The sequence below is a fragment of the Podarcis vaucheri genome, assembly GCF_965113315.1.
Source record: "Podarcis vaucheri genome assembly, chromosome: 6".
NCBI classification, from domain to species: Eukaryota; Metazoa; Chordata; class Lepidosauria; order Squamata; family Lacertidae; genus Podarcis; species Podarcis vaucheri.
In genome coordinates, this window is record NC_138764.1 from 89,205,639 (window position 1) to 89,224,984 (window position 19,346).

General features: G+C 43.0%; 1 protein-coding gene across 1 annotated transcript in view; it reads right to left on the bottom strand.

Moving 5' to 3' along the window:
* Window positions 1-6,900: 6,900 nt before the first annotated feature.
* The window catches only part of ATP9A (ATPase phospholipid transporting 9A (putative)), a 101,505-nt gene continuing 89,059 nt past the window's right edge, over window positions 6,901-19,346 (bottom strand). Inside the window, exons 27-30 of the mRNA XM_082225873.1 lie at window positions 16,435-16,638; window positions 10,684-12,838; window positions 9,830-10,527; window positions 6,901-9,309 (exon numbers count right to left, since the gene is read on the bottom strand). Of these exons, the coding sequence (XP_082081999.1) occupies window positions 12,702-12,838; window positions 16,435-16,638 (341 nt within the window). The 3' untranslated portion in view covers window positions 6,901-9,309; window positions 9,830-10,527; window positions 10,684-12,701. The remainder of the gene's footprint in view (window positions 9,310-9,829; window positions 10,528-10,683; window positions 12,839-16,434; window positions 16,639-19,346) is intronic.

The window sequence follows — 19,346 nt, forward strand, 5'->3', positions numbered from 1 at the left end:
ACAAGTAGTCATACACAATAAAACATCAAAGCTACACAACAAAATTAAACAGTTTCCACATAAATCATAAGAGCTAAAATAAAGATACAAAAAAATCAATATCGAAACCAGCAACAACCCCACCCAAAACAAAACAAAAAAACCCTGCACAACACTCCAGCCCAAGAGTCTGTTCAGTAGCCTTAGCTTTTGTAGCTGTAGTCAGTCAGGGTCTCACCATCCCAAGCCAGGTGGAAAAAGGGCTCACAGCCTGTTTTAATTTAAATAGCTAACTTTTAAAAAGCCACCATGATTTTTGTACAGTGGTACCTGGAGGTCCATACTTAACCTGAAACTGTTCTTAGCCTGTTCTTAACTTTAGCCAATGGGGCTTCCTGCTGCTGCTGCGCCTCCAGAGACCGATTTCTGTTCTCATCCTGAAGCAAAGTTCTTAACCTGAAGCACTATTTCTGGGTTAGCGGAGTCTTTAACCTGAAGCGTATGTATGTAACTGTAATTGCCTACTTATTGTCCATTGCTACAATCTGAAAGTTGTGCTATTATTAGTGTTACATATTGTATTTTTTGCATTTCTGTTATGGCCCTGGATCAATATGAAAATAACAGTGAACAGGGCTAATTTTTGCTACATTCCTATACATAATTACTTGAGTTCCACTCAATGGTAGCAGCTTCTGAAAACACATGTATAGGATTGTACTGCCCAATAGCAACTGCTGCCTCATGCAGGAGTTTGCTTCCCTTTCCCATTGCAATGGCTGCCAGTTGCTGTTGTAGCCCCAGCAAACGTTCATAAATATCCAAGATTTCCAGTATTGATTTCCAGTGTTTTCATCTTGCGTTTTGAATGTGAAATTTCACTTCCAAATTCAAGTGATATTGGCTTGTCGGTAATCAACGGTTGCATTGATTTTGACTCGTGTCTGAAATGTTACACATTGCTAGGTCTGTCAAATACGGAACACCATTACATGTCAACTATCAAATACTGTCAAATATTAAGTACTGAAATTGCATAACACTGCACATTATGCATATCAAATATCTGGCAGATATTCAATTAGTCAAAATATGTGGGGAAAGAATTTTGAGCAGCAAAATTGTATCGTTGTATAGTAAAATAACTTTTTCAGTTGCTTCTTACCTAATGTTTAATGGAGCAAACACTGAAAAGCACACAGAGACATCAGTGTGTTAGATATTACTCTGTTTATATCACTTTCTTCACAATGCAATCAAGAAGTTCAATCCTGCATATTCAGCTGCCTAAAACAAGGTCAGACTCTGTCCCTCTAGCTAAGCATTGCGTCCTCTGCCTGGCAGACATTCCCAACAGTCTCAATCTGAGATCTTTCCCATCACCGGCTATGATTAGCTAGAGATGCCAGGGGGTCTCCGGCTCCTCCCCTAGATAGACATGCAACCTATAGTAACAAAAATCCAAATTCCTAACCAGAAAATGTAAAAAAGGAGGGGCGGGAGGTAAAGGACCCCTGACAGTTAAGTCCAGTTGCAGATGACTCTGGGGTTGTGGCGCTCATCTCGCTTTACAGGCCGAGGGAGCCAGCATTTGTCCGCAGACAGTTTTTCCGGGTCATGTGACCACCATGACTAATCCACTTCTGGCACAATGGAAACCAGAGCAGCACACGGAAATGCTGTTTACCTTCCCACTGGAGCAATCAACTTGCCAGCAGGCACTAAGGGAGCTCACCCGTAGTGTGGATTCGAACCGCCGACGTTCTGATCGGCAAGCCCAAGAAGCTCAGTGGTTTAGACCACAACACCACCCACATCCCTTTAAAAAAGAGAGAGAGAACTCCCACCTAAATTGTGGTTATCAGCACTGATGTTGTTTTCTGATGAATGGATAAGGTGATACAGAAACCTGCAGGTACTCAGAATGAATGGCAAGGGCAGCAACAGCAACAGGCAGAAGGCACAGATCACAATTAGGTGCAAGGACGAGAGTGAAAGCTTTTGTTTCAGTTTTCTGTTTACAGCAGTTTAGCATTAACCACAGTTTAGAGTTCAGGCTAATCTTGAAATATAGTGGCTAGCAACCATTAAACTACAGGACTCATAGGATAGGTATAATTCTGTAATGTGGCTGGGGGTGGGGAAATAAGGGCACAAACACTCTTTGAGCAAGCTTAAACCTGGAAGCTTAACCAATCACGTGTGAGCTCCCAAAATTCTGCCAGCTGCTGCAATGGAAATCTGTGACATTTTTAGAATTGTGCAATGTGTGTGTGTGTGTGAAAAAGTATTGCAGAACTTCCCCTTGTCTCTCCAAAACTATTTCTAGCTTTTAATTACATTGCACCATTAATTCAGGACAGCTTTTTAGAATAACGGCCCACTACACAGAACTTATGTAACCCATTTTAGTATGGGAAATTGGGAACATGTGGAGGGAAAGCCTTTGCTGTAACAATGAAATCTGTTCCTTTTGTCTCGGAGGACTCAAATATTATCTGCTTCGTCAATATTTACAATAGTTACAGGTTCCACAGGACAGAAATAGACAGCGAAAAGCGAGTTTTGGAAGTGCCCTTCCTCTGCAAATGCTGTTGGGGTTTCAAGAGATTGTGAGCTATTTATTCCGGCGATGGGATTGTGGCATCATATGGAATGCACAAATATGGTTTGATGTTTGATCCCTGGCATCTCTTGTCTGAGGAGCTCAGACAAGAGCTTGCTGAGCAATTGTCAGAGCAAACAGCACTGGATCGATGCTCTGGCTCTGTTTATGGTGGGAAAGGGCTGCATTTTAGTGGTGGTACATCTGATTTGCATGCAGAAGTTCCCAAGTTCAATTCCCAGCATCTCCAAGGTGGGATTGGCAGAGACCACGGAAAGCTGCTACCTACCAGTGGACAGCATTGAGATAAATGAACCAGTGATGTTCTCACCAGGACCTCTTATCAGGGGTGCCAATTGAATAAGATATTTGGGGGGGCAGGTCATGATCAACCACATGACATGACACATGCACACTCTTTGAATGAGAATGGCTATCAACTGGGGGGGGGGGCAACCCCCTCAAATATTTTATGGGGGAGACTGAAGGGACCTCTGCCCCTAGGAGGTGGCTCCTCTGCCTCTTATGATGCCCATGAAAGGTTTAGTAAATATTCCTTCCAGAACTTCTTCCTTAATTCAGATAGGTTGGTCTGACAAAGTGTGCATGCACATGAAAGCTTATACCAAGAACAAACTTGGGTGGTCTCTAAGGTGCTACTGGACCATTTTTTAATTTATTCCTTCCTTAATGTTTGCTCGTCTTACTGCTCCATTTCTTTATACGGCAGCCATTTTGAAACTGGCACCCACACACTTCCAAATGTACCCACTAGCCCCAAATGATTGGCAAGTTGTGCCGTCATTGGAGGAAACATCTAAGACCAGACCTACTGGTTACTAGTTTGCTTCTAGGCCAAATTCAAGGTGCTGACACTTATGTTTAAATGCCCTTTGTCATCTGGGGCCAGGATACTTGCAGGAGCATCTTCTCACAAATGTACTTTCCTGCTCTGTGAGATTTGCCACACATAAATCTTTCAGATTAGTGGTCACAACCAAGAGAGAGATTTCTTGGTGTGACCCTTACTGAAGTTTTCCAATTTTGGCCATTGTCTCTTTTAAATGGACTTTAATGGGCAGCTTAATAGAGACAGTTTTTAAATATATAGTAAGTAGTCCTGCGTTGCTGTTTGTCATTGGTTGCTGTTTTCTTCATCCCTCCTATTTTCAATAAATATTGAAAGATGACCTATCATTTTAAAAAAACAACACACACAAAGGATAAACATAGTTATGAGAAGGCTGCAATTATATGGGAGTCCCATTGAACTCAGTGAAATTTGCTTTTGAGTGACATGCACAGGATTGCGCTGGGGGAAGCAGCTCAGGTCAGATCCTGCTTCGACCATAACTTCACAAGCCACACCCTTTCTCTGATCCAACTTCTTGCCTTCCTCAAAATTGCTAATAAAACTGGCTAGCCTTAGAGGGGCATTGTAAGAAAGCATGTTGAATGCTCCAAAATGCTGTGTAATTGCAATTATTGTATCTTTATACCAGAAAGAGGGTATCCTAAAGATATGTATTACATTTATAACCCATCTTTCCTCCAAGAAGCTCACAGTGGCATATAGAGATGGCTCTCCCCTGCTGTTACATCTACAAATAATTCTGTGAGGTCGGTTAGGTTAAGAGATAGGCACTGGCCCAAGAGCAATCAGTGAGCTTCCAGGACTGAGAGGGGATTTGAACAGGGGCGTAGGAAGGGGGTTGCGGGGTGTGTGGTGCGCCATAGGTGTCATCCCTGAGGGGGTAACAAAATGGTACACTGTGGGGGGCGGCAATTACCTGGCCTGCAGTGTGTCCGAGCCACACGTCTCTCCTGGGAGTGATGCGGTGGCTCAGGGCCCCGCGCTGCCTTAAACGGCAGCGTGGGGCTTGTGTCCACCAGGCGGACTCCGTGGGCGGATCGCCATGGCGCCCCCGTGTGCAGATTGCCATCCAGCACCCGCCGCTCTGGGTGCCGGAGTAGCTAGCTACGCCCCTGAGTTTGAATTTGGGGTTTTCCAGTCCTAGTTAGATACTCTTAACCAAAAAGGCAAAATAAAATAAAATAAAATCCAAAAGCAAACAAGAGGTCTGGGGAAAGAAGATAGTTAATAACCTTGCAAGGTTGTGGCCAGGATATGTGTGTGTGGAAATTTCTCAGGTTCTATTGTACACATTCACCCAGTTTTAATGTTAAGTTGTGATAGTTCTTTGATTGTCAGGCATTTATCCGATTGAGAACTCAGTGAGGCATACCTGTATGACCATATACTGGGAACTATGGTACGTTAGTGCAGAAATGGGGGGGGGATCCAAAATTATGGTGGACAGACTGGATTTCTTCCAAACAATGAATTCACAGAGGAGGTCAGTTGTTTCTGATGGCATAGTTCAGAGGTCATGAGTGAAATTACATGTCAAAGAATAAAAACTCAACTCAGAACCCGAGATCAAACATCATTTTCACTTTTGCGAATGTTTTCAGAATAGAAAATTTTCTGTTCTATCATATTTATATATTTTTAAAATTTATATATTATTTTCATTTTGTGGCTGTCCCTTGCATTTGCTACCTAAATGCAATAACTTGCCCTATCACCTTAGGGTGAAGTGTGGGGTATTCATTTTTTAAAAAAATATACAAAATAAATCATTGGCAGTGCCCGGAATTGAATCTGTGAGCTCATTTGTGCAAACTATGTTTTCTATCGCCTAAGTTACAGCAGCCCTAGAAGCAAACAAAACTGACTTTTTTGTTTCTGCTGCTGGTCTGTAACTTTGGGACAGTTGGGTACTCTGGGACTAACTGGTTCTAGAAAACATATGTTTGAGAGAGCCTAAATCAATACTCAAGTTCCACCTAGTGGGCAAATGTAGAAGATCCATTTGCTCTACTATATTCCACAGCAAATTAACAGGGAATCTTGATTGCTCAAATTAATTAAGAAACAGGGACCAACATATACGTATGAGGACTGGTTATGATAATATACGGAACTGACCTTTGTAACGTCAGTTCCAAACTCTGCAGCCTTTTTGGGAAAGTGGTTATGAGTAATAACTGCTGGTACATTGAGGCCTTTTTAAGAATTGGCAGGAAACCTGGATTTGGCACCAACTGTATGATCAAGAAGAGGTAGCCAGTCCTGAAGATTTGACCTGTAGGAAGGGCCCTGTATCAGTCAGTTTGCATGCAAAAGGATGTGGGTTCAATCCCCAACATCTCAAGGAAATGTCCCCGTTTTGCAGCTGCTAGTCGATGTGGATAATACCAAGTGAGATGGATTTGTGGTCTGACTCAGTAAAAGGAAGATTTCCACGCATGAAGTAGACATTATGGTTTACTCCAATAAAGCAATCTGGCCATGAAACCAAACTACAAGGCTTTATTGCAAGTCACAATGTTAATTTTTAAAGGTGCTGGTTCATTCTATTTTTTTTCTCAACGTGAGTCACAATCATGCAGTGGTGTAGCATGGGTTGTCAGCACTCGGGGCAAGGCAAGTAATTTGCGCCCCCTAACATGTGGATTTTAGTAGGGGCAGAGAGCTGCGAGTGCAAGCGCCCCCCCCAATGTTGCGCCCGGTGCGGCCGGGCCCCCCCTACACCCCCCCACGCTACGCCACTGCAATCATGGCTATGGCACATGCCGGAGAGGGACTATTTGCAAGTGGAATCTGCTGGTTTGTGAACCAAGCCATACAACTGTCCCATCTACACTTGCTCCTCTTGGCAAAAATTATTCTCCCCTTGCCACTAATTCTCCCATCCTTATTTGTCTTCTCCTTTGCCAGGAATAAACTTCCCCTGTGTGTGATTCTAAGCCATTTCCTGTTCCTCTTAGGAACAATCCCATACTAGGTTTTTAAGGTGGAATTGGCATGTGGTATTCACTCACTCTTTCATGGGGCATCTAAATGCCCCATAAGAATCTAAATTTCATCTGTTATGGAACTGTTGTCTTCCTGTATTTTCTCTGTCCTTCAGTCTTCTTTCAGGCCACAGAAAGTCAGCTTTAATGTTTTGGAAAGAACAGCAGCCTAAAAATTTGATCAATAAGACATCAACTCACCCGCCAAGAATTAGATATGAAGTTGCATAAAATTTTATTTCTTTTAAACCTGTTTTTATACCATTCCCTTTTTGAAAGTTCATACACATCTGCGACACAGAACTGCACACGACAATAATTTGCTTTTATATTTCTCTTGCATCAAGAATATGCACATCTTAATTAACAAGAGGACAGGTACAAAACATTAGCATCACAAATAGTTTGACAAGAGAATCCATATTCCCCAACACAGGAAAACATGTTTCCCCCCCCCCCTGCTTCACATCCAAAGGTATAGAAATACATACTTTATTAGGTGTGACAGTAACCAACTTGATCACAGTTGACAAACACTTTGGAGTATCTGAGAGCCAGTTCAAATGTTGAGGAGAAATGTGGTATAGCCTTCCTAGCATTGTTCCATGGAGAATGCCCAGGAATGGGAGTTTACTCTCTGTAGCAAAAAACTAGCAGGCAATACCCTCGCCCGCATCCTGAAACAGTAATCTTAGAAAGCCTGCTTTTTAATCTACACTATGGTAATTGCAACTGCTGGGCATGTTAACCCTACTCTCTGCTTTAGGTCAACACTCGTTCCAGGATACTTTTTGTTCCTGCTGGCTCCTGACACTGAAGACCAGACTATAAGATTTCATTATGGTATTGCTCATGCATTTATGTGCCATATCTTAAGGAAACATAGGGTATCTGAGATGTCATGAGCTGCCTTTTGCAGAAGGAGAAGCAATGGTGAGAACACCGAAAGACTGGCCCCATAAGCTGTAGACAAAAAGTGAGGACATTAAGCCCAGAATTTAAAAGGATTTTCTGTGCATGAAAAGCCTTCTAAATTTTCAGATAGAATGTTCCATATCCGATATTATATGTCAGAAGTTCTGTGTAGTATTCAACAGATGTTGGGCAGAAGATTTAGGCGAGCATTTCTGTCTTTTAATCCTATAACTATTTTCTGAGGAGGCCCAATGCAACAGCTCTGACGTATGAGAGCATTTGCCCCAACATGAACAGAAGAAGGGCAATTCTGGCGACTGATATAATCGGCCAAGGAGCTTCACATGTGATCGTTTCCCTTACGATCGTTTGTCATGCGAAATCTCAACTTCCCAATGCCTGCAAATATCACAATTGCCCAGTGCCACAAGCCACAATACCTCATTGCTGAGAAAATGCAGTATCTTTGCGGCTGTCTCATCTAATAATGTGTGCAATATGGCTGCACATTTGCTATAGGCACCTCATGGATAAAGTCTGACATAATAGGTGATTAGCACAGTAATTCTTCTATGCAAAGCCTGTACCAATTCCTGAACTTCAAGTTTACTTATTTTTTTTAAAGAGTTTGGGCATTCAAGTATGGGTATAGTCAAAGCAGTAACCACAACCCAACCACAGCCCTCACTTTGCAGGCCCTTATTCCAGCATTTTCCATTATTTGGGGGTAGGCTATGATACTATAACCTTTGGGTGCTTGGAGCAGGAGTATAGTGTCAATATGAAAATGATAGCCCAAATCTTATCCACATTTATTCAGATAATGGTCCCACTGAATGCAATGGGACTTACTCCCAGATATGTTTGCACAGCACTGCAACCTTGTATTCTTGTCCGAAAAAAGGCTGTAGGAAGATGGGCAAACATATGATTCAGAAGTGGGAGAATAACCAACGAAGTATCAGAAACAAAAGGGATGCTGTATCTCCAGTTAATGAAACGGCAACATGAGGAGAGGATCATCATATCAGTGCAAAAATAAGTAAGTGTTTTTAGTAACCAGCTGCAAAGAGAAATAGTATTTATCAGCAATCTACATAATGCACCACTTTCTCCATTTTAAGGGAAATTGCCAAATTGACTTGTAGAACACACAATCTAGTGCAAACCCAATTGAAACAATTTATTCCAAGCTGTGCCTTTGTCGAATTTCCATTTCAGTACACTCAGATTGTGCCGGCATTCCCAGCAGATTGCATGCCACAGGGTATGATTGCCAGGCTTCACATATTTAAAGTAGCTTAGGAAAGGATAATTCCATTTCCCTTGTCAAAATGACACATAATTTTTTTTAGGTGGGATGGAGAAAGACAGAAGAGGGAAGAAAAGTTCTGATCTCAGCGGAATTATTAATTTGTGCAATTTGTGCTCCAATCCCCCCCAAAAACCAAGGTAATTTTGTGGAGATCCTATCAAGCTATAATAATAATAAACAAATCAACTAGTTTGTTGTACAAGAGGCTGTTTTGAACAGTGATTTTTTTTTAAAGACACGCTCACAAAATTAAATCACGCCCACTCAGAAGCACTTCACAGATTACAACCTTGTCTAAGATGTTATCTACAGAAGAACAACAGGTCAAAGAGATTCCATGTCTTACAAAAAGCATTAATAGTTACATTACTGCCACTAAATAAAATAGTTTCTTGCATCGTTAGTCCAATAAATATTACTGAACTTAATTATAATCCGTTCCCTTTTTTGCTGGCTTTGTTAATGCGGCCATTAATGGCCCAGTGATCATTATTTAGTGTAAACTTCACTGATTAAAAAAACACACACACAACCCCAAAAATCTATAAAGTCTACCAACATGGTCTTGCACAATAACAATTAAATCTAAATAGGGGCTGTGCAGGGGCTGTGACCACAGTTTTCTTGTAGGACACTCTTATACACTCAGGGAGGTGTTATATATCTAGACCAGGGGTCTGCAACCTTTAAGACAAAAAGAGCCACTTGGACCCGTTTCTGAAGAAAAAACAACTGGGAGCCGCAAAACTCGTCATTATAAAAATAACCTTTTTGTCACTTTTTTATTATTTCTTTGTTTGACCCCTCAGAATTACTCCTCCTCATAGAAATAAACATTAAATTAACAAGTTACCTTTTTTTTGTGTTACTCCCCTTCAAAACAGTGACCAGCATACATGCCCCCTTTCAATGCAGTGACCAGCGTACATGCCCCTTACAATGTAGCGGGCGGGCGGGTGGGAAGGTGACGTCAGGACGGTGCGTGACGTAACGCACGCACCGCCCCCATGCGACGTCACAGCCAGTACAGCGCCCGCCACAGTGGGGAGTGTCAGGGCGCACAATGCGCCTCCTCCCCTCGCTAGTATCCGCCCCGGAGCCGCGGCAAAGGTGTAAAAGAGCCACATGCGGCTCCGGAGCCGCGGGTTGCAGACCCCTGATCTAGACAAAGAAGACAAAGACAACCCATAAAAGAAGTTGAAAGAGGATATAGTAATTGAATATAAAATTACTGGCCATGCTGTATTTATGGAATCCTCCCCAAAAGAAAAGAAAGCTGTACAACCCAGAGTTAGACATGCTCAAGTCCCACAGAAATGCATTTCAAATGGACTTATATGTGTTACTGCGGTGCTGAACACCCACTAATTTGATTGGACTTCTCTTAAATGGCCCAAGGATCTTGAAGCAGAGTTGTACCTTAGTTCTCGAACAGAATCAGTTCCGGAAGTCCGTTTGACTTCCAAAAACATTTGAAAACCAAGGCGCAGCTTCTGATTGGCTGCAGGAGCTTCCTGCACTCAACTGGAAGCCGCATTGGACGTTCGGCTCCTAAAAGTAGTTCGCAAACCAGTACAGTCACTTCCGGGTTTGCGGCGTTCAGGAGACAAAATGTTTTGAGAACTAATCTGTTAGAAAAACCAAGGTACGACTGTACACAACTCTGAACCAAATGTAGAAATGAATAACCTTCTCAACTGCAGATACACCTCCCTTTTACACGTCACATTTATTGCTGAATCAGAACAATCAGATTTTCTGCGGCATGGCGTTTGTTCCGATTCAGCAGGAAAGAAGGGGTTTTTTTATGGGGAAAGTGGCAGGACCGAAGAAAAACCTCTTGGACCCATGCCTGGAAACAGTGGCGTAGCGTGGGGGGGTGCAGGGGGGGGCAGGCCGCACCGGGCGCAACATCTGGGGGTAGGGTTAGGGGGCGCAAATCCACGGGTTAGGGGGCGCAAATTACTTGCCTTGCCCCGGGTGCTGACAACCCACGCTACGCCACTGCCTGGAAATCGCAGGAGAAAGAGAAGTGTGGATGAGCTTTGTCTGCATGCTGAAAGCCACTGTTGTTTTTACATGGAAAAGAGCATCCAAGCAGAAGTCCACATCTGCAGTCCAAAGTGGTACAGTCCGGTGAAAAATATAAAACGTGCAGTTCAGTGTTAACAAGAAACTTTTTAAAAGCTTTACAGAAAATAACCAGTATCCCATGAACTTTCCCTTGTGATTCTGTTACATCTCTATTACAGTCCGATACATCTGTTGCGCTTCTGCAGAATAACATTTCAGATATTTTTCAAAAGGGGCAATTAGCAGCTGGTTTCCTTCCAAAACGTTGATGATGGTTAAGGTGTTTATTCTGATACAACAGTGATACTCATATTGCCAGCCCCATCTGGGGCAGTCACCTGCGGTGTACGTTTGCACAGAGCAGGAAGAAACACTGGTTCGCTCCATTGGATGAGCCAAATAAAACCTGCATGTGAGAATGTAATCTGTATTATCTCAGCGAGCATATATTTGCTAGCTAGTGGAAATGTGGGAGCTCTGCGGTGAACATTTGCAGGGGAGAATCAGCAGGAAGGAGTGCTTAACCCTTTCCCCCATGTGTCAATTCTCCTTTTCAGTCCCTTCTGCAAAGTCTTTATTTCTGCAGCTTTCGTTCTCTCCATCACCTGCTCCCTGCCAGGTGAAAACAGGACAGTGGCTGGAGGAATGTGTCTAACATGGTTAGGTATTGCACCCCTGATTCTCCCTGCAAAAGCCCTTCCACTCTCATGGCGACCCACAGCAGGCCACCCCCTTAAACACAGTGGGGGCATGCACGCCTTGCCTCCCCCATAGGACAGGATCCAGCCAGCATCCTGGCATGGTCAGGAAGGGGAGGTGCCAAACATCTCTTCCCCAACCCCATCGGCCATGCAGGAAGCACCTGCCCACTCCTTCCTCAAACTGTGCTGCGGCCGAAGCATACAGCAAAAGCTGCCCACCTGGAGCCCAAGGTTAGTGGTAGTCTCACACATAGAAGCCAACTCCCAGGTGCCCTGGCAAGAAAATATTTGAAGGGGCTGCGCCACCGCAAAGTTGATGGGCACTGCCATTCAAATGCTGTGTGTGCACCTTGTCGTGATTGATCATGCAGGGAGGGGCTTACCTGCCCCCTCCCCCAATATTTTATTCAAATTGGCACCCTTGATCATAAGCATTAATTATGTGAATATGGGGAGGGAACCCCATGTTTGTCTCAGTTCTGGTTGTTATAACCTTAACGATGCGCCAGCAGTTTGGATGACACAAAAGTATTCTCCCAAGAAAATGGTACCATTTAATAAAACAGAACCTCTCTTTTACCAGCGTCAATCCCCGTTAAAAATAATTCGACAACTTCGGAGCAGGAAAGGCGCACTGTGGCTTTTTTGTTTGTTTCCGTTTTGCAGATTAAAGAAAATTTAGCTGAAATTTGGAGCTCTGGTTTGCATTGGAACACATCAAAAGAGGTCAGCATGGCTAAAGTTGCCTGTGAGCATGTGGTTTCTCCCATTTTAAAGTATTTCCCGAGACATACAAAATGCTTATAAACTAGGACCTGAACTAAAAAGATAAATAGTAATATAAAAATGACATGAGGAAATTAAAAAAAACGGGGGGGGGGGAATTTGTTTGAAAGATTTGTCACATCAATAGCTTACATAGTACTTCCCAAGTAAGCCCATTCCAGTAATTGCCCACTGGAAGCCAATTCTTCTTTCCAGTTACATGCATTTATTATCAGTTAAAATAAATATAAATTTGACAAAAAAAACCCTGGATCACATATGTAAGTCCTCCGGTTTACTTGGCTGTTTCTGCTGCACTGCCAGTTATTTCAGTCTTTTGGAAACATTCTCTAGCCAGTGCATGATCCATTTGCAACCATCGGACATGACCGTTACTATGAGGAACACACATTTATTTTGTGCAAAAAGAAAAAGAGGGTTGGGGGGGGGCAGGGAGAAGTAGTCTCTGCTCCACTGGTAGAACCACCTATGAAGTGAGTTTTGAATAGCTTGGGGGAGAAAATCTTCGCCTCAGATACTTTAGGAAGTAGAGGGGGAGACAGCTGACCAGAGTGATTACTGTCACCTTCCACAAGAACGATAAGGTTGCAATGAAGTAAACATCTGCAAGAGAAGAAAGAAAGAAAGGTTCATATAGGAGACATGTTGAAGGGCAGGAAGGAGAAGAAAAACAGACATCAAAATACGTCCAACAGAACAGAGCCGTATGCATGCACCCTAACTAAATAGCAAGCCATGCAACTTTATTTTTTTTTTTAATAATATGTAATAAAAAGGTAAAGGACCCCTGGACAGTTAAGTCCAGTCAAAAATGACTATGGGGTGTGGAGCTCATCTCGCTTTTCAGGCTGAGGGGGCAGGTATTTGCAGACAGCTTTCCAGGCAGTGCCAGATTTACCTATAAGCTAAGCAAGCTATAGCTTAGGGCCCCACTCTCTTGCTCCCCCCCCCAAATATACTTCTTCTTCATTGTATTTCACTATTAATATACTTCTAAACTGAAATTGTATTTCAGTTCAACAATTACTTTGATAAAATACAAATTTGTAGCATTTATTCAACACCAAAAACAGTGACAATTTGTTGTTGGCAAAGGACAGCTGAACATAAAATGGGCCCCATTACCTTCAGTAGCTTAGGGCTTCATCAAATCTGCCCCTGTTTCTGGGTCATGTGGCCAGCATAACTAAATCGTTTCTGGCGCAACGAGACACCATGACAAGTGCCAGAGCGCACAAAAACGCCATTTATCTTCCCACTGCAGCGGTACCTATTTATCTACTTGCACTGGTGTGCTTTCAAACTGCTAGGATGGCAAAAGCTTGGAGAGAGAAACGGGAGCTTATGGATTCAAACCGGCGACCTTCTGGTCGGCAAGCCCCAGAGGCTCAATGGCTTAGACCACAGCGCTCCCCGTATCTGTATTTAATAAACATGCTTACTTCAAGGAGTCCAGCTGTACATTTAAAGCTAACTGAAATCATTTTACTACCCAAAAGTAAGATGGGCTTTTGCAGGTGGTTCCTCTACTTTGGCAGCTTAACTGGAGTACAACTGTGAGGTGCAACTTAGAAATGTTAATGGGAAGCCACCAAAATCCCCCCCCCCCCCAGCACAAATGTTCAATGTGGGCCAGGAATTGTTTTTTTAATACATGCAGATATAAAAAGGAACACATTAAGGGCTGCAGCATATTTATTACAATGTTGCTGCTGTTTTAATACAGCATTTCATAAGTTTATTGTTGGGATGTTTAAAGGTTGGTATTTTTTGACCCTTAAATAATTACTTTTCAAAATTTCCATGTGTAGCATGGTTTGTTAAATGTATCATTCTGCTAAATAGATTATTTTTTAAATATATTTAATATAAATAAAGGAATAAAGTACACTCGGTTTTCCTCCAACTTTGAAGGGACATTTATGTATATTATGAACTGAACATTGGAAAATGCCACATTTTCCTGGAAGTCCCATTGATAGCAACAGGGCTCACTTCTGAGTAGACATGTATAAGATTGTATTGTTAGAATACAGTATCAGAAGTACTTTTCTTAGCTTTTTTTAACACAAATTTCAGAAGAAAGCACAGCCCCTTTTCAAAGCATACTTAAATGCCCTTAAAAAAAAAAATTAAAACTGGGTGTAAACATTCCATGAACGAATTTCATCAGTTCCACTCTGATGAAGTAGCTAACTGCCTAAAGTGCTGTTTCAATAAAATAATTTCAGGTTAGCTGTAAAAGTGGAACTGGGTCCTCTTAAAACAGCAATGGAATCATACTAAAATACAGTATACAATTTTAAAAAAGTATCAAGCTTCCATATTTAAAATGCGATTGCTAAAATACGACAACAAAGTTACTTATGCTTTGAATTTCTAAATGAAAGTTGGTAACTAGCAGTAAGTTTTCAATCTTTGCAGAAAGCAAACACTTAAAGTTGAAAGTAAACTGCGTCACACTAAAGTCTTCAAGGGGAGGGGGGGAATGAATCTTCAAAGTTGAAGTTCTGGAAACACAACTTTTAATTCAGCATTGACAGCTGTATATTTTGGAATGGACGTAGATATATTGTTTCATTGCAATTTTAGACCGCTGTGCAAATTAGCAGTTATTTTCCTTAAGTTTCCCCCTGTTCTGTCAGCCCTTCCGTGACTTCCTTTTTTCCATTTCCACTGAAAGATTAGACTAATAATGGATGCAAAAAAAGAGACCTTAGGAGACTTTTCTATATTACTACAAGGAGAGGGCTATTGTTAGCCATCTCTGAGATCTGCGGTGAATTCTCATGGTGATGGCCCCATGCCTCGGGAACAGCCTTCCCTCTGAAGTGCCTCTCACCATGACCCAGTTGTCATTTCATCATCAGCCGAAGACTTGCCTCTTTGCTCAGGCTCTTGGGTAAGGGAGAGGTACATCGGATTGGATTTCTATTGTGGCTGCCATTTTACTTGTATGGAAATTGTGTTTTCTGCTTTTAAATATTATTGCTTAATTTTAACTGCCTGTATTTTGGCACCTTGGAATGAAGGGTGGCCTTTAAACATAGTAAGCGATTGAATAAAATATATTGGCTACTGTGGGGAACAGGCCTCTTGGTCTGATACAAGAGGGCTTTACTTATGCTAATGTTTTTATAGGATAGGGGTGACTCCTCTGCAAAAACTTACAACAGTAGCTTATAACTTAGGGTAGCCAGGCGTCCCTGGTTCCCGGGGACAGTCCCCAGATTTGCAAATCTGTCCCTGGGAAACGTGGCAGTGGCAGTCTCAGCAGCCTGGAGCCGGCCTGGTAGCGCAGTTGGCTCTGGCTGACTTCAGGAGCTGCTCGCTGCTGCTGCTGCCACTGCCGTAGGGTAACCGGGGACGTCCGGTGGTACAGATCTCTTTCCCCCTTCCCCCTTTGTTTTGACAAATTGGAGGAGGCTCGGGAGTTGTGGGCGGGCGGACGTTTGCCCAGGAGGGGTGCAGGGCATGCGGTTTCTCTGCCAGGCAAGGTGCAAAGCCCTTCTTTTGCACCCTGTGAAACATAAATGCACAGAGTTTTTAAAAAACTGGGCAACGGCCGCCTGCCTGCAACTCCTGAGCCTCCCCCGATCAGTCAAAACAAAGAGGGAAGGGGGAAGGACATCGGGGGAGGCTCAGGAGTCGTGGGTGGGTGGCCGTTGCCCAGTTTTTAAAAAACTCTGCGCATTTATGATTCACAGGGTGCAAAAGAAGGGCTTTGCACCTTTATACAATATGCATGTGTGCTTGGCCCAGGGTCTTTTGCCTCACTATCCCCACTACTGACTCCCTGTTGCTACTCAGCTTAAAAAAAAGTGTCCCCAGATTCATTGAAAAAAATCTGGTAACCATATTATAACTGCCCATCACCATCTTGGCCTATCAATGGGCAAATGAATGAAATTGACTGTCAGCAGTCTTGTAGATCACAGGTTTTCTACATCTGCTCTAACACCAAGTCATCTCACCCATTACAATTCATGGGTTTGCAGTTGAACATTTGGAGTATGGGATGGATAATCCACATGGCACCCCACTTGCTTTCAATATTGAAGAAGGTCAGTTCTTTAATTCTAGCTCCCCTAGAGCCCGTGCCCTAAAGCCATTTCCAGAAGTACCTTGGCTTCCAGAACTAGCCCTGGCTTTACATTTGACCAAAGAAGTTCTGAGAAATTCAGAGCAACGGCTATTACCAATAAACTCGTGCAAGAAGACCAGCGAGGCAATGTAGCAGGAAAGGCTGAGTAGTTCTGCCACTATCATGAGCCAATGCCACGTCTGGATTGTCAGCGCCACCATCAACAGCTCAGTGAGGATCAAGGATGTGAAGGAAATAGCCACAATGTGGACAAACTCAGATTCAAAGAGCAGCAATGCACCGTACATAATGATGCTGCCTGCAAGTGGACGGAAGAGAAAGGAGGGGTTAAATAAAATACAAAAATGTAAAAAATACAGTGGGCTGGATCCAGACTTTGAGCAGTCTCCCTGAAATCACTGGGACTTGCTAGTCAGAGCTATGACCCTTCCATGAACAAGAAAATACAGAAGACTTCCTTCCTCTAGCTGCTAGATCAGGCATAGGCAAACTCTGGCCCTCCAGATGTTTGGGACTACAATTCCCATCATCCGTTAGCTAGGGATGATGGGAATTGTAGTCCCAAACATCTGGAGGGCCGGAGTTTGCCTATGCCCATGCTAGACAGTATCTTAGTATTATACAGTAGCTGTAGAGTTTTCAAAACATTATTATTATGACCAATTATATTATTAACCAGCAAAATACATCAGAGGCGAGGAACCTTTGGCCCTCCATGTGTTGTTGACTACGATTCCCATCATCCCTGACCACTGGGCCATGCTGCTAGGGTCAATGGTCCAGCAACAGGTTGGATGGCCATAGGTTCTCCCCTTCTGACATATTATCCTGGCTAACCTTACAAAAGCCCTGCAACTAGGTAGACCTGTAATAATATTCACACACTGAAGGTGGGGGCAGGTTAGGCTGAGAGAGAGGGGAGCTTGATCAAGATTTCTCAGTGCATTCATGACTGTGGTGAGATTCTGAAGTTAATTTTGTCACCAGTCTTAAAGCATGCTAAGAAGTCTCAATGAACTCAGTAGGACTTATGTTCAAGGAAACATATTTTTTGAGAATAGTTAGGGAGAGAAAGACTGAGAATCACTTTGCATCCTACTTCTGGCGGATCTGAGAATAGCTACACAACGTCCCAGATCCTCAGCTGCAGACATAACTCATGTCATCAGCATGAGTAATCTGCACTGATGACTAATCCACAGACATCACATTATGTTTGTTTGAAGAACAATTCTACCAGTGACTCAAGATCAAGCCATAAAACACAGACCCGGGGAGTAAATTTTCCACCATCTGGGTACTGCTCAGTTTTGGGCCATCCCTGATCTTGAGCGATAACTACTAGCCAAAATTGCATGGTGTGATCCATCAAGGGGTGAGGTCATCTGACCAACAGAATGTAACAGGAGAAGGATCTTGGCTTGGAAAGCTTTCCCACGATGTCTCACTCTTTCTGACTGTCCGGGAGCTGTGTGATTTCTGCGAAGGCCAAGACACTGCTCTATAGTATTGACTTAGCCCTTGAAAAGTAATTGCTGTTGCAGCCAACTCTCCAATTCTTCTCTGACCCTCTTAAAATGTAATATATTCCTGGTCCTCCTTTTCCAATTAAAAAGGCAATCAATGAACTGGGTATAACTTAGCCCCTCTGAATGTGAAGTTAACTGATGGATAATGGCTGCTATGCAGAGTGAAGGGTGTAGAACCATAATGGCTTCCTGGGAAGCCATTATGGTCCCCCCTGCAACACTCACTGATGTTTTTGTGACATTACATCTAAAGCATTAACCGCACAGCAAATCCATCCTGAGCCTTACATTGAAGCATCCAGCCATCGGTTATGTACTTTCTCAAACTTACATTTACATCCCAGCTTCCCTTCAAATAGGTCAGAGCAGAAAACACATACCCCCAACTCTGTGAGGTAGCTAATAAAATAATAATAATAGTTATTATTTTGTATCCTGACCATTTGACTTTGTTGCCCCAGCCACTCTGGGCAGTTTCCAACATATATCAAAACATAATAAAACATTAAGCCTTAAAAAGCTTCCCTATACAGGGCTGCCTTCAGGTGTCTTCTAAAGGTTATATAGTTATTCATCTCCTTGACATCTGATGGGAGGGTGTTCCACAAGGTGGGTGACTTTATTAAGAAGGCCCTTTGCCTGCTTCCCTGTAGCTTCACTTCTTGCAATGAGGGAACCGCCAGAAGGCCCTCGGAGCTGGACCTCAGTGTCTGGGTATGAAAAGTGGGCCTGAAAATGCTCCTTCAGGTATACAGGGCCGAACCCGTTTGGGGCTTTAAAGATCAGAACCAACCAGTGTTAGAAACTGAGATATGAAAACTAGGAGCTAAATGGCACCTTAATCCTAGGCTATGGGCGCAACAACAGAATGTCTAGGAATGCTTTTTTATAACAAGAATACAGTGCTGAAAATGAATGAACTGCAGCTAAAATATTATGTTCATTTTTCACATGGTCTAGTCCTTTCCCTGCCCGCCCCCCTAATATTTTTAAGAAGGTTTCTTCTACAGTCTTCAGAGAGTAGGAGGCAGAAACAGGTCCTCCTTTCCTTCACTCTGCAGTTTTAATCTGAAATCTTAGATGCAGTACTGAGCCCAGAGCTCAGAAACTGATTGCGCTAATGAAATTCCCTGTCGCAAAATGCGCCTTGAAAAATGGGAGTTTTGAACACTGGTACCAACACTTTGAATTGTGCTCGGAAACGTACTGGGAGCCAATCTAGGTCTTTCAGTGTAGGCCTTTCAATGTAGCCCAAGAATGAGTGACTGACCCAAGGTCACCCAGTGAGTTTCATGGCTGAGTGGGAATTTGAACTCTGGTCTCCCAGGTCCAAGTCTGACACTCTAGCATCTATACCACACAGAGAAGGGATGCATGGAGAGTGCTAATGATGACCTGGACATGGCACAGTAGGGTTCAATGGGAGCCTCTATAGAAAGGCATCACGAGCAATTCACTTAGGCTGTAGCAGAAGCAG